This window comes from Passer domesticus, chromosome 5 (genome assembly GCF_036417665.1).
Source record: "Passer domesticus isolate bPasDom1 chromosome 5, bPasDom1.hap1, whole genome shotgun sequence".
NCBI classification, from domain to species: domain Eukaryota; kingdom Metazoa; phylum Chordata; class Aves; order Passeriformes; family Passeridae; genus Passer; species Passer domesticus.
The window spans coordinates 77246513-77264676 of NC_087478.1; the positions used below are offsets into that span (position 1 = coordinate 77246513).

The 18164-nt window shown below is 37.2% G+C and overlaps 1 protein-coding gene across 15 annotated transcripts in view; it reads left to right on the forward strand.

The window, feature by feature from the left end:
• Positions 1-18164, forward strand: part of ERC1 (ELKS/RAB6-interacting/CAST family member 1) — a 277084-nt gene that overhangs the window by 128849 nt on the left and 130071 nt on the right. For all 15 annotated transcript variants that reach the window (XM_064421242.1, XM_064421249.1, XM_064421246.1 and 12 more), the window contains one exon: positions 17248-17383. In XM_064421242.1, coding sequence (XP_064277312.1) covers positions 17248-17383 — 136 coding nt within the window. The remainder of the gene's footprint in view (positions 1-17247; positions 17384-18164) is intronic.

Below are 18164 nucleotides of genomic sequence, written 5' to 3' on the forward strand. Positions count from 1 at the left end.
TTTCTGTTCTATCCATTAAACTTTCATCATCTCTCTCCTGTTGACAAACTCAGTGAATCAGAATAGAACCATGTAATCCACATCACTGTTGCTGTTGTGACATCTATTTACTGCTCAGGAGTCTTAAGGATCTGGAGTGGATATCATGCTGATTCATAGTAAATAAAATTGTCTTGGAAAGCATGAGGATTAGAGCAATTTTCTGTAAGAAGTTTTTTTGCTAAGCATCTCTGCTGATGACAGCTTCACATAAAGAACTCCCCAATGCTGGCTGAGTTCAAGAGTAATAAGCCAAATAACACTATACTGATGTAATTACCTGCAGCAGTGAAAAAAATAGAAAAAAAACCCTAAATTCATATGCTCCAGTTTCTTCTAAACTGTTCTTTTGAATATATCATGAAAGTTGAGAGGGATAAAGATAAAAAGACTGACAATCAGGTCTTATAACAAGCAGTTGCAGGTTTTTCGAGGGAAGAATGAGCTATATTGATAATGCAGAAATAAGATTTCCAGCCTAGACTAGGTAACAAACAGTTTAACTGGACAGGAGATATCCCACATAGGGCTTGTCTTTTAGTGTTCTGCTTTCTACTGTCAGATTTTCTGCTAGTTTAGATCACATAATTGATTCTGTCATGTTTTAAAGCAAGTAATCCACTTCTTAGAAGAATTTTTTCCAGATTTTTTTCCTATACCAAAGAGAATTTGATGCTTTAGGAAGTAATAATGAAATACTGTAAACCTTATTTCCACAAGCAAGGTGGCTTGGTGATTGGATGAGTACAGGCTGGTGGCATGAATTCAGGTAAAAATCTGCTAAGACTGTATCCATGTAAAATTAAATATCAGTGTAGCAACTCAAGTGTAGCCTTATAAAATCAAAGTAAAAACAAAATATTAAATCTGAGGGGATTATTTCAGTCCTACTTCCAGAGTCCTAAATGTATATTAAACAGAACACGTCTAACCACCAAAGAAACATTTAAAATGCTATCCTTCTATAAGAAAATAGCAGATAATACTGCATAAAATGTTCAGAGCACAGGAAACTCAGGGTGCTATTCAATAATTCTTTTAAAAAGCCAAACCAAAAGAGCAGAGTGCTTAGTGGCAGGCATGCAGTCTGTGGTACCTGTGGGCTTTTCACTGTGCTGGAAATGCCTTTTACACTGACTTGTCTGCTGGACCTCCAGGAAGCCGTGGATCTGAGCACTCACAGCATACAGGGCACTCAGAAAAAATTTTACTGCAAGTGTGGCTGGCTCTTTGTAGATAGTTTTATACCTTCAAAAGACTCTGGATCTTCACTCTGCCACAATGTTGGTCATTAACCAGGTCAGGAAGTGATGAAAATTTGAAGCGTGTTGAGTTAGCAGTGGTTTTAGCTCAGCAGAGACAGAAATGTTATCTTCAAAGAAGTTTCCATTTAAATTTCCTTGGCTGTCTCCAAAAAACAGCAATCTGTAGTAGTTGTTTTCTATTCAATATATGTTTCCTGTAATTCTACTCAGAGCAAAAGTGGCTTTGGAATTATTTACACTAAGAAGTATTCTTTTTTAAGAGTTATCTGATCCTTGTGAGTGAGGAGAAATATGGCATCTTAGAGATGATAGTGGGGAAGGGAAAAAATTAAGGCAAAGTAGGTCACAAAAGAGAACTGTGGTTTTCCTTAAAAGAAGTCTCTGGCATAGCCTTTCAAATTTGCTTTAAGTTTAGTGATTATCAGAACTTCGATCCTTTGTTGGAAGTGGAATCTGTACCTTTTCTGTCAAAGGTCCTCTTTTCTCATTTGACTCATTTCTCTTGCCTCATTTGACTGCATCGTAATTAAGCAAAATTATGCACAGCTGTACATCATCTCAGAACTCTCACTATTCTGCAGTCTCACATGAGCTGATTCATTTCCTTCTACCTGCTGGAATTAATTTATTATGTGAAAAAGCAAGTTGTTTTTCTCTTTGTGTTATTCCTTTGTTTTTAGCACACATACTCACAAAGTGTGCAGGTTTCAGTGGGATTTTGAACTGAGATAGCATTGGAAGGACAAGTGAGATGGGACTAGGGAGGATTTTTGTGTGTTACAGTATGCTGTGAACTTGGAAGAGGTCAAGTCAAGTGCTCTGACAGAGAAATCCTTCACAATTCCCTTTTTTTCAGATAAAACAAAAAGATGGGGTTTTTACCATATAATTTGAAACATTGAAAGACAACGTTATTTTTAGAAGACATTTTAAAATGTGTCTTTATCTTCCTATATCCCAAAGCTAACAAATTACATAGCATGTCATCATCAGAAGATTAAATGAAATGATCACTCAAACTTCATGCAACATTAAACATTTTGACTAACCCATATGTGTCACATCACATTTAGTCTAAGGAATAAAATCTGAAGGTTATATTTCCTCTTTAATGGCTAGCTTCTGTGCAAAATTTTATCCCCACAAATGGCTAGATTTTTATTTCTGTTAAAATTCTAAAAGCCAGGCAGTGAATGTGTATATCTATGGTAGAAAAGTCTGGGTGCAAACAGTTCCATAAACAACAGTACCACAAGCTTTAACAAGCCCTGCACTCAGCAATAATATAATATTTACAGCAAATGCAGTTGGGCAGGACTTTTTAAAAAGTTGCTGAAAAAGGTGAGTAGCTCTGTGTCTGCTTTTTCTTCTTTTTTCCTCGCAGAGACTCCTTTCAGATCCCTGAAGATAATGGTAAAGTGTGCAAGAGTGAATCATTACCCCCAGGATTGTTAGTCTGAGTTGCAGACCATTTAAACAAATCAGAAATATGCAGGTTGATGGAGTTGGATCAGGTGAACACCAGGGTGCTGAGGGAGCCACCTGATATCATAGCAAGGACTCTTTCTGTCATCTTCAAAAGCTTGTGCCTGTCAGGGAAGGTTCCCCTTGACTGGCAAACATCACATCCATCTTCAGGAAGGATGAGAAGGGGGATCTGGGAGTTTGCAGGCCAGTCAGTGTAACTTTATGTGTTGGGAAATTTTTGGAGCAGATCCTCCTCAAAGTCCAAAAACCTGAAGGAAAAGAAGGTGATAGGGAGCAGCCAATGTGGGAATTACAAGGACAAATCATGCCTGACCAACCTGATGGATTCAGTGATGAGATGACTGGCTCAGAGGGGAATCAGCAGTGTTCAGTGTCTTTTTAGTGGTGTGGATGATGAGACAAAATACACCTCCAAAATTTCTAGAGAAGACAGAGTCAGACTTTTCTCTGGCATGTTCAGTAAAAGGTTGAGGCAGCATATCCAAACTTGTTCCAATATAAGTTTTGTTGAGATAATTGACAGTATAGTGTTCAGTGGGGTAGTGATCCATTGCTCAGGGAGGCTGTGGAGTCCTCAGCACTGGAGATAATTAAAACTCATCTGAACAAAGCTAGGAGCAACCTGCTCTAACTTGGCCTTGTTTTGAGCAGGGTATTGAACCAGGTGATCTTCAGACATCCCTGCAGACAGAATCACTCCATGATTCTGACTTTCTGTGGGAAGTTAACCTGTATTCTTGGCTAAGTTCTACCGTTTTTGTGTGGTTTTGGTAAGAATTTCTACATAATAGTGATCTGATAAAACAGGGTAAACAAAAATGCTGTTGTTATTTCATAGCATTGTCTTAAGCTGTAAGAAAAGAAAGAAGAAAAATTGTGGGGTTGGAGTAGGAGCAGGATCCACTGCACTTTTGTTTCTTGCAAAATTCTATCTGTATTCTCAGTTTTTAAACAATTTTGAAAAGAATTGCTGCTTTCTGGAATACAGTATCAGTGTGGTGTAGGTCAGAGTGGTCTTAGCAGGTTTTTCTAGTCGTTTACTCAGACATCTTTATTTCATGATTTCTAGCACAGCTCTCCCCTTGTACCCCTCCCAGACACTCTCAAACTTTATTGCAGTGAACAGAATCAGAGAAGATAAATTTGGGAATTCTGTTTCACAAATTTTTGTATGTTCTCTGTTAGCTTTTCTTGCTAGTGAGAGCTGACTGGGACAATACAGGGAGGGGATTCACTGTTTTGCCTTTGTAGTTCCCAGGTTTGCTCTTATGTCTGTCTCATCATTTGGGCTGAAAGAACCATCTTCCATTTGCAGTTTTCACATCCCTTTTTGTCACATCCTTTGTCTTGCTTAGGCTCTGGGCAAATAAAATAGAGCACAGATAACCCTGCATTTTCTTCTCAGCTCGTTTGTTGAGGCAGCATTTTTCTGCTGTGAGATTTTCAGCTGCCTGGGAAGTCACTGGTCACACGTTGAGTCTGTGCCAATGCCTGAACTGGAACCTTTTGTTCTTGTGTTACTTCTGAAGTTCAAGTTCCATTGGTGACCTGCACACAAGGTGTGCCTCAGATGAGAGCCTTTGAGCCCTCGTGTTTCAGATGTGCCTTTCACTGCTCCACTTATCAGTTGAGAGCATTACTTCACTGCTCACTTAGCTCATGTTTTCCATCCTGATTCCTGGGAAACCAGCTTCTCTAACAGGTCTATGCATCATCTCTGCAAATAATTCCTCATCTTTTGCATGAAAAATACATTAGATAAGCAGAGATATTTATTACAGTCATACAGTTTGTAGATTCAGTGAACATTTCTTTTGCTATCAGTCAGTTAATTGGAAATCATTCTTAATCACTTTACTGCAAAATGAAAACAAAATTTCTTGTCCATGAAATCCCAAGTAGGCTATTAGAGATACTGCAAGATAAAAACATGCTTAACATTCTTCAGCTAAAATTACATTTAGAAAGCTCTTATTTTCCCCCTTTCCCTTTCTCTTCTGTGGCTCTCTTCCATTTCATTGTTCTTGCAGGATGGTGTATTCAAGTATTCCCTCCTTCTGCATGACATGTTCTTCATCTGCAAACAATAGAGGGCCCTTTCATACTGGAATATGTCAACTTTTCTAGATAGTCTTCTTGAAGTACCCCAGGCAATTCAGACAGATTTAATCAAGCTCTCAGTAACTTACTTAATTTCCTGCTTATCCAGCAGATAGGCCATTCTTCTTAATTAAAAGAAATGGGTTTTTTTCACTTCCTTAGAGAACAAAGTATTTCCAGTTGTCACTTTCTGTTCATGGCTGACTAATTAACTCCCATCTCCAAGGGGTAAGGTGCCTCCTCTCCCTTTAGTGACCCAGCACATTCCTACCAATGTAAAGTGCTTTTACATGGAACATTCCTAAGTATCTGTTTAAAATACTGAACAGGTTTGATAGAAATTGGGATCAAGCATGTTGGTAGTCTTGGGGTGGCAGTGGGGTTGGAATGATTCAGTTCCAGCTTCCTTCCTTCAAGCACTTTGGAATGAACTTCACCATTACAGGTAAACACAACACAAATTTTCCCACAAGAATCTGTAAGGATAAGGACTCTTATTATAGTGGGGATGCTGTACCTTTGAAATTGCATTCTTTTGAGAGCACCACTGTTGTGTTCATCCCTGGATCTTTCCCTAAGCTTGCTTTACTCTGTAGTAGTCTGCATGATATTTTCACTTTAGTTCCTTGAGTCTGCAGTGTTTTAAATAAAACAAGTGTATGCCTAGTTTTCAGATGGTAGGATTCATGGTTTTGTAGGATGCCCCTGAATTCTCATGTAATTGTACCAAATTTATTAATGTTGTTAATTTAAAATCAACTACTAGATACATTCATTTCACTTTGCAGTGTGTCATTTTTCACTTTCACAAATGAATCAGCAGAATATGTTAGCAATTTCAGAAATTGCTAACATACTAATTGCTAACATAATTTAGAAATACATAGCTTAGAAATAGTTTTTTAAAATTACTAACTCCTACCAATATATGTAAAATACATGAGAGCAAATGCATTTTCATTATTTAGGATGTCAGTGTGCTTTAAAGGATTGATACCTCAAATCATTGTGAATTGTCTTTTCTTCTAGCACTTGCTCCTTTTGCTCAATTTTTTTTCCTTTTTCATAATTTACTTTAAGGCAAAAAAAAAAAAAACCAGGAGAAAGTATTAAATGAAGTTGATAGTAAAAACTTCAGTAGAATACTACAAAATGACACTTTATATTGCAAAAGTGGCCACTGACTTGGAATGTGAAAATAGTGGATTTTCTTGTTGTATTTGGAGTAGAACACATCTATAACTGCAACATTTAATGTAATTTCTTTTTAAAGGATATATTTCATGATCACATGTCCCAATCAGAGGGACTGTTCCCCCCAGCATAAGCAATACGCAGAGCTTTTGGAGGCACTATGCAGTGATATTATATAAAAGTTCACACAGAGATGCAAATAAGTGTGGTTTTTCTCTCCTTAGTTCATGATGTGCCTACTTCCCTTTCTTGTATCTCCTGCTTCCAGCACAGATTTCCCATTTTAATATGGAATATGGAGATGTGTGCTCAGAGAGCTGGGGCATGGCACAGTTTCTGGCAGTTTGCTTCCTTTGACTGCTTATTTCCATGTTCAGTATGCCGGATCACACGAACAAATGACAGCTGAAATACTTCTGAAGGAGGCTGCCTTCTATTTTTAAGAGCTTCAAACTTCAGACATTTTTGTAACTTTTGCAAAAACCTTATATGAGCAAAAGCCAAACATTTGGAAGAGTATTCTAAAGGTAAATAAAGGGGATAAACAGATTCTATTCCAAATTTCAGGAGCAGCTATGAATTCCATTATGGGTGTAATATTTTCCACGTCCATTTTTATCTCTTTATCATTTTTTAAATAGATATAAATTCCTCTAATTAGTTTGCCAGTATCTGGGAGGAAATTTTACTTTTGAGCCGTAGTGAGTTTGATTTAAAGCAACATGGTTCTTAAATTTTTTGCTTAGTTTAAAGAGTCTGTACAGTGTTAATTTCTTCCTTAGACCAGTCTGCACAAGCAGAAAGCAGTCAATAAGAAAAAAACCCAACACCACCTTCAAAGGGATTTAATTTGATTTCTTGCAAATTCCAGAGAGAAATTGTGTGTTTTCTTCTGCACCTTGGAATAGCTGCTTCTTGAATTAGAGGTAGAGAAATTTTATTTCTAAGTAGAAGGGGACTAGAAAGCTCCTGTAGTCTTTCTCTATCCTGTTTTGCCCATAGCCTTATCAATATAATTAGATTTTCAACACTGTTTATGTCTTTCAACCTCCAATTCATATAAAAAGATAGATGATTTATAGAAAATATATTCTATTTGTGTTAGTAATATTCTTCTTGACAGCAAAGGCTGTTGTTTGCTGATATTTCCTAATGATTGGGGGTCTTCCCCAGTTACTTGGAAAATTCACTCTCTGGAGGGAGGCAGAAGATGTCTCAGTGACATCCTGCATCAAGGCAGTTGCCCTGATAGCGAGATCAGCTCAATTAAAATCTTAATTTTGCCTCACTTGTCTCAAGGTCACCCAATAAAAAGTAGTTCACTGAAGTAGTGTAATTGCCTACATAAAGAATGTGTCTTTCTGAGTACACACTCCAAACTAGAGCTAATTCAATTAGCCAACCTTCTGATCTCTCAGGATATCAGTGAGAGTATATTTCAGATACCTGACACATGGGACATTTTTTCCCCTGAGGTTTCTTTTAATGTGCTCCTTCATCATATATTAAAAATTAAAGTATGCATTCCAAATACTTGTGGACATATTTGTTCTGTATCAGATCCATGTGTTGTGGAATGGTAGAAATCCCTCCTCAAATGCACGAGGCAGTAACCTTGTCCATGGCTAACCAGAGCTGTTAGAGACACCTCTAGTGAAGAGAGACTCACGTGTTGCTTTACAAAATACTCACTGAGCTCTCCAGAAACCCAGTGGTGTTCACTTAACTTGCAGAATACTCCAGGCTGTGTTCTCCTGTGTGCCAGATTGAGGTGGCAGAGCTACAGCTGTCCCAGAGGAGGAGGACTGAGCCATCTGCACTCTTCAGGCAGGCTGTGCAGCCCTGTTTGTAATAAATATCCAAATAATGCTGCTGTCCCCCATTTGCCAGGCAGTGAAATGTCTGTAACAAATCATCTTAGCAGGCCCTCTTCATACTGATATGGGCTGTCAAAGCCAGGGATTCAGAATGTATTTCAGAAGAGGAGATATTTCTTAATAACTTTGCTAAGCACCCAGAAATATGCCAGACATGCATTCTGAGAGACCCTGTGGTCTGTGTTCACTGCCAGAAATTGATCTCAGCAGTGAATCCCAAAGCAGAGCCATGTCCCTCCCATCTCAGACTGAATTAGCACATGGTGAGGGAGATGCTGTAGCAAGGTACAGTTTGATGAGTCTGATAGCTTGGCTTTTCAACCAGCCCCATCCTTCTGTATGCTTTTCCCAGTATGGTATCTGGCAATGGCCAGCTTTGGATCAGATTTTGTATAACTTCTTTGTAGCTGAGTAAACTCTTTTCAGTTCACATTTGTATAGAGAGTCTTATTAGAAAGATTCTTCTTGAAAACAATTTTCATTTTAAGTAGATAAGCTGAATTATATCAGATTTTTATTTGGGCCTCTCAATGACATAAAATCATCAGGTTTTTAACCATGAAATGGACAGGTTTGCATTATTTCAGAATGGTCCTGCTAGTATCACTTCCTTACATCTTTTCCTGCAAACAAGACTCTGAATATTCTTGTGAATATATTTCTTTTTGTTTCAGAAATCCTCACGGACTGAGTTACTGCATTCATTGTGCTTTTGGTTTTGTCCTTAGCAACTGCTTAGTTTAGTACTTTTTGCTTAAAGACTGGATTTTCAGTATTTGTCAGCTTAAATGTGTGAGACATATCTTACTTTTTTAGCTTATAGCTGTCAAGAGGACAGAATAATAATGTTCAACTGCTATCCCAAATTTCTGCAGATTTTCAGAACGGACTGTTCTCTCTTCATAGCTTGTTTACATACATATGGATGTTTTAAGCTACTCTAGCATGGTTCTCTAATACCTAGTTTTAAATTTTTCTTCTCCTTACAATAATTCGTTGTTTGGATGCAATGGCTAATTTTTACGTTTGATTTTTGTTTTTAATTGTTGTTCATATTGGGTGTTGTTCTAGAAGGAATTTAAAAATATTTGCCCATCTGAAAGAAAACAACTGCTCTATGGTGATTTGTCTTCTGGCTAGTGAGTTGCAGGTAAAAAAGACATGTGTTGTCTTAGATCACAAAATACCCTCTAAAACGTCAATAAAATGCTGCTCTACATTTTTTTCAGCCAAATGGTGCAGGTCTCTTGAGCAGAGAGTTGCTGGCTGTGTGTGATCTGTACACAGGGCAGTTGGTTTATGAGCTGGAGTTGAAGGCAAAGAGAACAGCACCTGTGGGACTTCTTCCCACACTGTTAGGGCCAAATTCAACTAACCCAGCATGTTGCAGCAGGAAGGAATCCACAGTAAAGCCTAATCAGCCATTTTATAAATGCCATTTTTGGCTTTGCATCTGTTTGCTCAATTAACAAAAGAGGAAAAAAAATAGAACAAACTTTTTTTTGAATGACTGAATGCTTTTATTAAGGTCCTTAAAATATTAATATTTTTCTTAACAAAGGAACACCCATACAACTATGTCACAGGTTAATTTCAGAATTCACCTGAAGTTTGTGTTTTTAATGTTCGTAGCAACAATCAAAACCAAAAGTTGCAAGGCTTTAAGGTTAAAGGTTTCTTTTCTAGTTCAATTGCTGTCAGCTTTGAAAAATAGTTATCAAACCTGATGTATAATTAATTTGATATCTAATCTCTGAAGTCTGAGTTAAATTTTTACACCAGTTATGGAATTATGGTAATGTATTCATTCTTTTCATCACAGAACTTGGTTCCTAGGAAATAGGTGCTGAGAATTTAAGTAGTTGGGAAGCTGCACATTCATTCATTAGTCTTTTTTTTAGCTGCACATTGGCTGGACAAATAGGTACAAAGGATATTATCTGCAAAACTATAATCAGAGATTAATGAAAACATGAGGTGCTACAGATGTTTACCAGAAATATTTAGTGTCTTATTGTATTTGGCCCTGTCTGAAGGCAAACCTTTGCTTTGCTTGATTTGATATGGACTTGTTGCACTAAAGACACTTTGTTTAATCTCTGTTGATAATCCATCAATTTCAGCCAGTTGATTGGAGCAATTTTTCTTTTCTTTTTTTTTTTTTTTGAGAATTTGACTTTGCCATTATATGTAGCTGGGCTTCTGTCTCGTGACTGGAGAGCACCCTGGTTAATTCCACTTTTGTGGTTTTTAATTCCCTCATGAAACATTCCATGTAGCGTTAATAATAACTTAGCATAATAATAATCTGTTGCTAATGAATCAAGTGATATAATTCTTTTCCAAGGTGTTTCTAAATTATAGGAGGGTTGGGATAACATTTTTTTTTATTATATTGAGTTTCTAGGTTTATATGGTGTATGCTCCCTTGTCTTGTATCTTCCCATCCACTGTTTCTGGAAGAAAATCTTTTTGCTGTTTCAGCTACAGGGAGAGATGTGCTGGCTGATGAGCTGACTGCACCAGGAAATGTGCATTATATCATGCAAATAATTCTTATCACTGAAGAAAGACAGTGGTCAGTGTAAAGTTGAGATCTGCTCGAAGGTTTGACTTTAACACCTCTTGATTTAGACACTGTTGGGCTCCTGTTCCCAAAATCTGGGGCAAGCAAGTTTCCCACAGCCTCCATCCTATGCCTCCTCCAGTGCTGACCTGAACACATACTTTGTTTTTAGAAATCAAAGTTTCCTAGCCTCAGGAAATGAAGTCCACCCCTCATCTCTTAAAGCCACCATGGGACAATTTGACTCACATGCAGCAGCCCAGTTACATTTTCAGGATCTGCTAATATTTTCATTGGCATTCCTTACCTTGTCGTATAAGTGGTGCAGAACAGCAAGGACCAGTGTAACAAAATGATGAGAGGTTTTGGGAGAAGTTCAGAGGCAGGAGAGGTAGCTGAGTGCTGTGCAGTTTAACAAGAACAGTTTAAGTGTGGTGATTGGTCTTTTAGCTTAGATACGATGAGCAACAGAAGTGGTAATATTAAACCAAGTTTCTGAAGCATAGTGAAATTTTTGTTTCTTTTAGGTAGCAATTTAATGCACCATTTTGATCTTGTTATAACGTTGAGGGACAATGACAAACTAGTTGAGAAGCTGGAACTGCTGTGTACAGCCAAAGCCCAGGAAAAGGCCCAGATAACATTTAAAAAACCCAACCCAGCCATACAAAATTCCACATAGATCTTCAGCAGTGTGTAATTCCCCTGATCCTAACTTTTTGAATGCGTCAGGTGAAGAACTTTGTTCAACCCTTGGCAGCTGTCAGTCACACACCCAGTTGTGTGTGATGTGGTCAGTCCTGTTTCCTTCATTGCTGATTTATCTTTATCACTTGCTTTTTCATGAGGGTAAGCAGTTAGGCTTTCCAAACACTGCCATTATTCTCCATGATTTGGTGACTAACCCTAACTAAGGTGAAGTGAGTTTTGAGCAACTAAAAGCCAAATCAAAACCTTTCAGAACAGTTTTTTTTCCCTTATTTTCAAAATACAGTAGCATTTTTGGGAAGAATTTTTCTTTGGTTTCCCTCTGCTATATGTCCCAGAATGTAAATATTTTTCTTTGTGTACCAAAACTACAAAAAACCAACAAAACAAAGCAAGAAAACCCAAACAACTCAGATATATCACTGTATTCATGATCTTTTAAATTCACAAATTATGGTTAAGGATATGGCCAGCTAAAATATTTTGGGGGAGCAGATCTTAAAAACAAAGATATGACACAGGAAATTCTTGGGGTAAATATTGTAATTTGGACACTTCTCTGTGTCTCTTAGGACTACAAAGTGCTTGGAGATCTTAGGCAATGATAGCACCATCCTGAAGGAGGGCAGTGGAGAAGGGTGGGTGCTGATCTATCCCTGGGACCAGTGGGGGGACACGAGGAAAAGGAATGAAGGTCTATCAGAAGAAGTTCAGGCTGGACATGAGGAACAGACTCCTCACCATGAGGGCCCTGGAGCAGGGAAGTGGTCACAGCTCCAAGCCTGACAGAGTTCAAGCAGTGACTGACAGTGCTCTCAGTGGTGTGGTTTAGGTTTAGGTAGTCATGCAACAGGCAGGAAGTTGATGATCCTTATGGGTCCTTGCCAACTTGAAATATTCTATAATTCTACACTATGTGTGGTAGAACCTAATATTTCATAACACAAGGCACTTTGGCAATTCAAAACTAAATAACATATTAGGTCATTGCATCCAGTTTTCCATGTAGGCTTTTTCAGTCATGTTGACTGTTTTATCAATTTAAGTCATGTTGAGAAGCAAAGTGTTCTTTAAAGCACCTGAAGTTCATCTGTCCATCAGGATTAGCAGCTGCAGCAGCAGTGGAGTGTCCTGTGGGTGGTGGTAATGCTACAGCAATGAAGGCTCGAGCTCAGCAATCCTTCTGACATGGCTGACAGACACACAGAAATATTTCTGAGTGCCTAAGTCAGATGAGTAAAGCAAGCTGTTCCTATAGCAGTGCACAAAATCTGCATGTTTGTTCCTGGTGTGTGAGTCACTGTGAAATACAGCATGTGTGTGTACACTTCATATTGCAGGGAAGCTTTCATGGTGGTTCAAAAGCATTCTAAATGTTCGCTTAACCTGGATTGTTCTAAAAACACTGTTGTGTGTTAGCCACGTAAATGTGAAGGAAAAGTATGTTAAAATATAATATTAAAATTCAAATTATTCATATTTTCAGTTAACATTTTATCAACTTCTGTTTTACAAGAATAGCATCGGAAATTATTTCAGAAAAGATAACCAGATGCAGAGAATAGCTTACATTATATTAATGCACAGCATGAAAATCCATATGAGGAGAGAATTAGCAGCTGTATGAATGCTGATGTGCATTACAGTAAAAGATAATGAGATCAGTGTCAAAAGGAAAAAAATATTGACATTTGTACAGAAAGAAATAATTTCATAAAAGCCTTAATAAATAAAAGGGCCTATGTAGCAATTGGTCTTCTTAGTGAAGAAAGGTCTTGCCAATGGCTGATGGGTAACAAAGTGACTTGCCACTTTTCAGGAATGCCCGATGCTCCACTGGTCTTCTATTGTTTATATCTGTCTTCCTGTTTTGAAATAATTTTGAAGTGTGAAATCTTCCAATTTGAAATTTTTTATTGCTTATTGTGATCGTTTGACTTTATTCCCCATGATGCTGGGCTATATTTCATCACTGGAAATGCAGGAATTTTATAGATAAGTGGAAAGGTGTGACTTTGTTAAAGTGCTGCAGCTTTGTTTCATTAAAGAAAGAGTAAAGCCATAGACATGAACAGTTTGTTTCAGAATCCAGATTAGGAAATCTTAGGGGATTTTTTCATCAGGCACGTGGACTAAATTGGGCACCCAAAATGAAAGGATATGAAATATTTTATTCTGAAAATCTTGGCCTGTCTTTAGTTGAAAGACTTCGGGGTTTATATTTTTAAATCAGAAGCCTGAATTTGATTCTACTTCCTTTTATCCAATACATTAGTCTGTAACAGTACTTGGTGTGACAAACTGTGAAATGGAGAAAAATTCAAAATAATGGAAAAGGGTTTTCACTTTTGAGAAAGAAATGGTTTAGGAGCTGGACTCTCAAAAAACCAGTTATCTTAAAATTACTATGAAAAGTGCAAAAGAAATTATTTCCAAAATGAGTGGAGTTCTTCACTGTAATTCAACATAAAGATTCTCATTAGATTTTTGTTCTTTTATATATAACACTTTTATTATTTGATTTGAAGTGACTCTGAGAATAAACATCTTCTGACATGAGGTACTTTTGCTTTTGTTAGTTTTGCTGTTTCTGCTAGTTCCGGTTGGTATCATCTTCAAAGTTTTATCTCAGTGAACATGACCTGGCTCTCTAGCTTTTATTAGAATCACCAGAATTCTTTCTTTCTTTTGTTTTGCAAAGATGTTTCTGTAGGAATGTGTATTTATGGTAATACTTAATGCACTGTATCTTTCAGAAGTTCATTAGCTCTTTATTTTGTCATGAGAAGCCCACATGCACATTGCAAATTGCTGTTTGCTGCTGCTGCACATGCAGACAGTAGTGCTTTCTAGAAAACATCCTTAAACCTCTGTCTTGCCATCATGGTACATAAGTCATTCTCTTTTTACAATCTTTAATCTCATGCAATTTTTTTTCAGCTTTAATTAAAATACTCTTAGAGATTAAGGATTTTTTTAAAAACTTTGCTGTCCCTTTCATACGATATGTGCTCTATATATGTGCAATTAATTCAAAAGAATTAAAATAACATTAAGCTTACAAAATTAAGCTCTCAAACTGAGGGAGTTGCAGAGCTTTGTTTGTTTCTTTCTGGGTTTTTTTTTTCCTAATATGCTTCCTTGTGCACATATATTATGAAAAAATTTCCTCTTGACTGTCTCCTCATAAAATGTACCAGTTGCAGCATGCTCACTTAAGTCACGTACTTCTGTATTTTATTTTATTGTTCCAGTTCAGTATGTGGTCCAATTCTGCACATTGTTCAGTGGTGGTGTGAAGATGAAATTGTCCTATAACAATCATCAGTAGTACTGCAGTGTTTAAAATAGCAACAGAACTGTTTTATTGAGCAGTGAATGGGGTGATACCTAATAAGCAAGCTTTTGAGGTCTCTTGATATAAAAAATATGAGTACGTATTTAAATAGTTTAAAAGATTGTTTGCATACATAAAAAGATGATTCTTTGACTGGCTTTGAAAACTGAAAGTTTTCTGGCAGAGAAGGAAGAGCATTCTTTACAGAACCACAGTATGAAGTCTTGGGAGCTTCACAGAACTTTGATGGTGCAAATGTCAAAGGGCTGTGGACTTGTAAATGCTGCGCCTTTTGCCTGATTATCTGCATGAGGTATTGTAAAAGTGAGAATATTCATTTGGTACCATGGGCATTGAGATGAGATGAAATGTGTATTCATGTATCAAATGACTCCAAGCCTTTTTGGGTTTATAGATTTGGGGTTTCATGTAACTTCTCAGATTTAGACAGTTAAACAGTTGGGAAAGTTCTAGTTACTGCCACAGATACCTGTATTGTTTGAAAAGTTTATAGACCAATTTTTGTTCCTTTTTGACATCAGACATATGGAGGGATAGTTGTATCTTGCACATGATTCAAAGCCAGGTTAAATGGAGCTTTAAGCAACCTGGTCTAGTAGAAGATTTTATGAAGACTGATCTCAGTATTACAAGCACTAGGTAATTTTAAGACTTAACTTCAGTAAAGCTTGTCTTTCTCTCAAAACATCTACCTAATATATTAGAATGTCATTAATTTTGTTCACACATCAGAACAGGGATGTCAATAGTACATATCCTTATAATTACCCATCTCTTTGAAATACATATTTTGTTTGAAAACATTTTGGACCATGTGGGACATTATCTATTTCAGACATATTTTGAAGAGGGTTGGGACTTTATTAATATTGTTGTCTCTTATCTAACTAGTTGGTTATAGTAATAAAGATCAGTTTCCCAATATGTGAATGTAGCTTTGCAAATTTATTAAAAAATACTCAATTCCTCTAATTTTAATTTTAAAATTGAGTAAAAATTCTCATATGGAATTGAATGTGTTGGGCTGACATATTTTCATTTTCTTAGCTGTACTTTCTGTGTTTATTTTATTGGACAGATAGAACCGTATATTGTACAAGCTGAGTTGGTGCCAGCATAATATTTCCAATAAGTTGTTTAATCACTGAGCAAGTCTGCTTTCAAACTGGGCAATGAGCCCATTGCCAGTGTGCAGCACTGGGTTAGAATAACTCAACAATTACACTGGTTGTGTTTAAAAAGCATCCTGACTCAAATCAGCTGTAACTCTTGGACAGGGTGGTTAAGTATGCCAATAATTTTTTAACATCATCAGAAAAGAACTTTCATTTTTTATTGGTCTCTAGAGGCCATCAGCACTTTTTCACCCTAAGAGTTTGTTTTAGCACCAAGGAAAATTTGCTGCTTTCGTGATTTTCCCAGCCTCAGTTGGCTTACATTGGAAAAAAGCAGAGCTCAGAGTTGAACCTCAGAGCTCAGAGTGTTTTTTGGAGGAACTCATAACACTGACTGGTCATATGCCACATAATTTGAACATAAATATATCACAAAGAGATACGTTCTTGATCATACTTTTGTTATGAGTTCTGAGGAAAATATTAAAGAAGGGTTGTTTGTGATCTGTTCTAAAAGTATTTCTGAAATACAGAAGAAACATTCTTCCCTGTCTGTGTGGATAACATACCAGATCTGAAGCTGGTATATCATTCTGTTTTCTAAACAGTAAATTAAAGAGCCATTTCTACTCCTAGCACGATGTTTTGGGGACATCTTGCAACCAAAGAATCTGTCTTCTATTCCAAAATCCAAACTCCAGATATAATTATAGAGAAAAGGGCTGAGGAAGCAAAGCTAGCCTGTTTTGTTTTGATTGGACTAAAAGTTTAGACTTAAGTTCTCTGTGGTCAGGAGGCTGAGATTAAAGGGTCTGTAATTAGATTCAATACTCCATGTGTCTTAATGCCCTGAAAGGCCAAACCCTGTCTGCAGGCAATGGTAGCTGCCAGGATCATCAAAAATAGTCCATAGATGCAAGTGAAAAGGAAATGATGCACACTTTCTCAAGTAGTTTGTTCTTACTTCTTGTGGCTTGTTTGTGTGAAAAGAAAGGATAGGAAATTCCTCAAAATATCAAGCAAACAGATAGATCTTGAGGTTGAAAAGAAATTGTTTTACCTCTAGAAACAGATTCCCTAATTCTTGAAAGTAATCCTCTATATTCAAGTCATGTTTCAGTAGTTTTCCTTTTGCTCCTCCTGTTTTCCTCACGTTAGATACAGTGGTACCCAAAGCAAAATAGGTTATTAGATTTCTGTGGTTTAATGTGTACGTGTGTGTGTGTGTGGACAAAGAGTTTTCTTCCACAAAGTCAGGACAGGTGCATCTTTTGATGAATAGTTTATACCAAATAATAAATAATGCTTTTGTTTCAGAAATTTTCTAGGTTAGGTTAATAGTTATGGCCAAAATGAAACCTTCTTTTGGCTGAATTAACAGTGGAGAGTAATGCTTGAGGATGAGTTTGGTGCTGGTGACCTTGTGCAAAGGAAGTGGTGGCACTTGATGGTGCCACTGTTCCCTGGCCCATTGCTCAGCCCCAGGGCTGATGGAAACTGCTCTGGGCCACGCTCTGAGTGCTCCTCTCTTTTGCAGGCAAGTTAAAGATCAAAATAAGAAAGTAGCAAATCTGAAGCACAAAGAACAAGTGGAGAAAAAGAAGAGTGCACAGATGCTGGAGGAGGCCAGGAGACGAGAGGATAACCTTAATGACAGCTCCCAACAGCTTCAGGTAACATGGGAATTGATTAATGCACTTGGGATAATGAGCCAGGCTGAGCTGCCTGGCTCTCCACTCTTCCTCCTGACCTGTTTTCATGGCTGTTACCTAACAACTTTGTTCCTGATTGTTTAAAAGGACACGTCTATCCTACAGCATTTCAAAGAAAGCAGCCTCTCTCAATTGCCTTCATATCTTACTCAATTTTCATAAGAGGAAAATGTACTTTTAACTGTCCACTTGGTTATGAAATGCATTGTTGAAATAATTCCATACTGAGATTGGGTGTGACATTTCTTTTTTCTCTGCTTTTCTAACAGCCTTTTTCTTTAGCTGTTTTGTCTATTTTCCCAGCTGCTTTTACCTTATACTGGTGTCTTTTCTTCAGTAAATGAAAGATAACCAAGTAAGTATTCTTAGAGAAAGCTGGAGTTATTGTAGGGTAACTGGAGGACTGTGTAGTCCTATGTGTAGTCATCCTTGTTTACCTCATGAATTCTTGGTGTGCTTTCTGGTCAGTTGCTTTCTTTCAGAAAGAATCATGCTGCTGCCCCACAGTTACCTGGTTATCTCAAATCTGCCCAGGCATAAGAAAGTCACTGGTATAAAAGCAAGTCAAATATTTCTCAGTGTGCTGTGTGTTGAGATTAGCTGCAGGAGGTTTATCAAACAGTAAGTTTTCAATTGCTGTCATAAAAATATTAAGCGACTGGCATGGAGTACAGCAAAGATACCATGATGGTAAGTGTAGAGATTATAGACATTTTGACTGTGTTTTCTTTAATTTACAAAA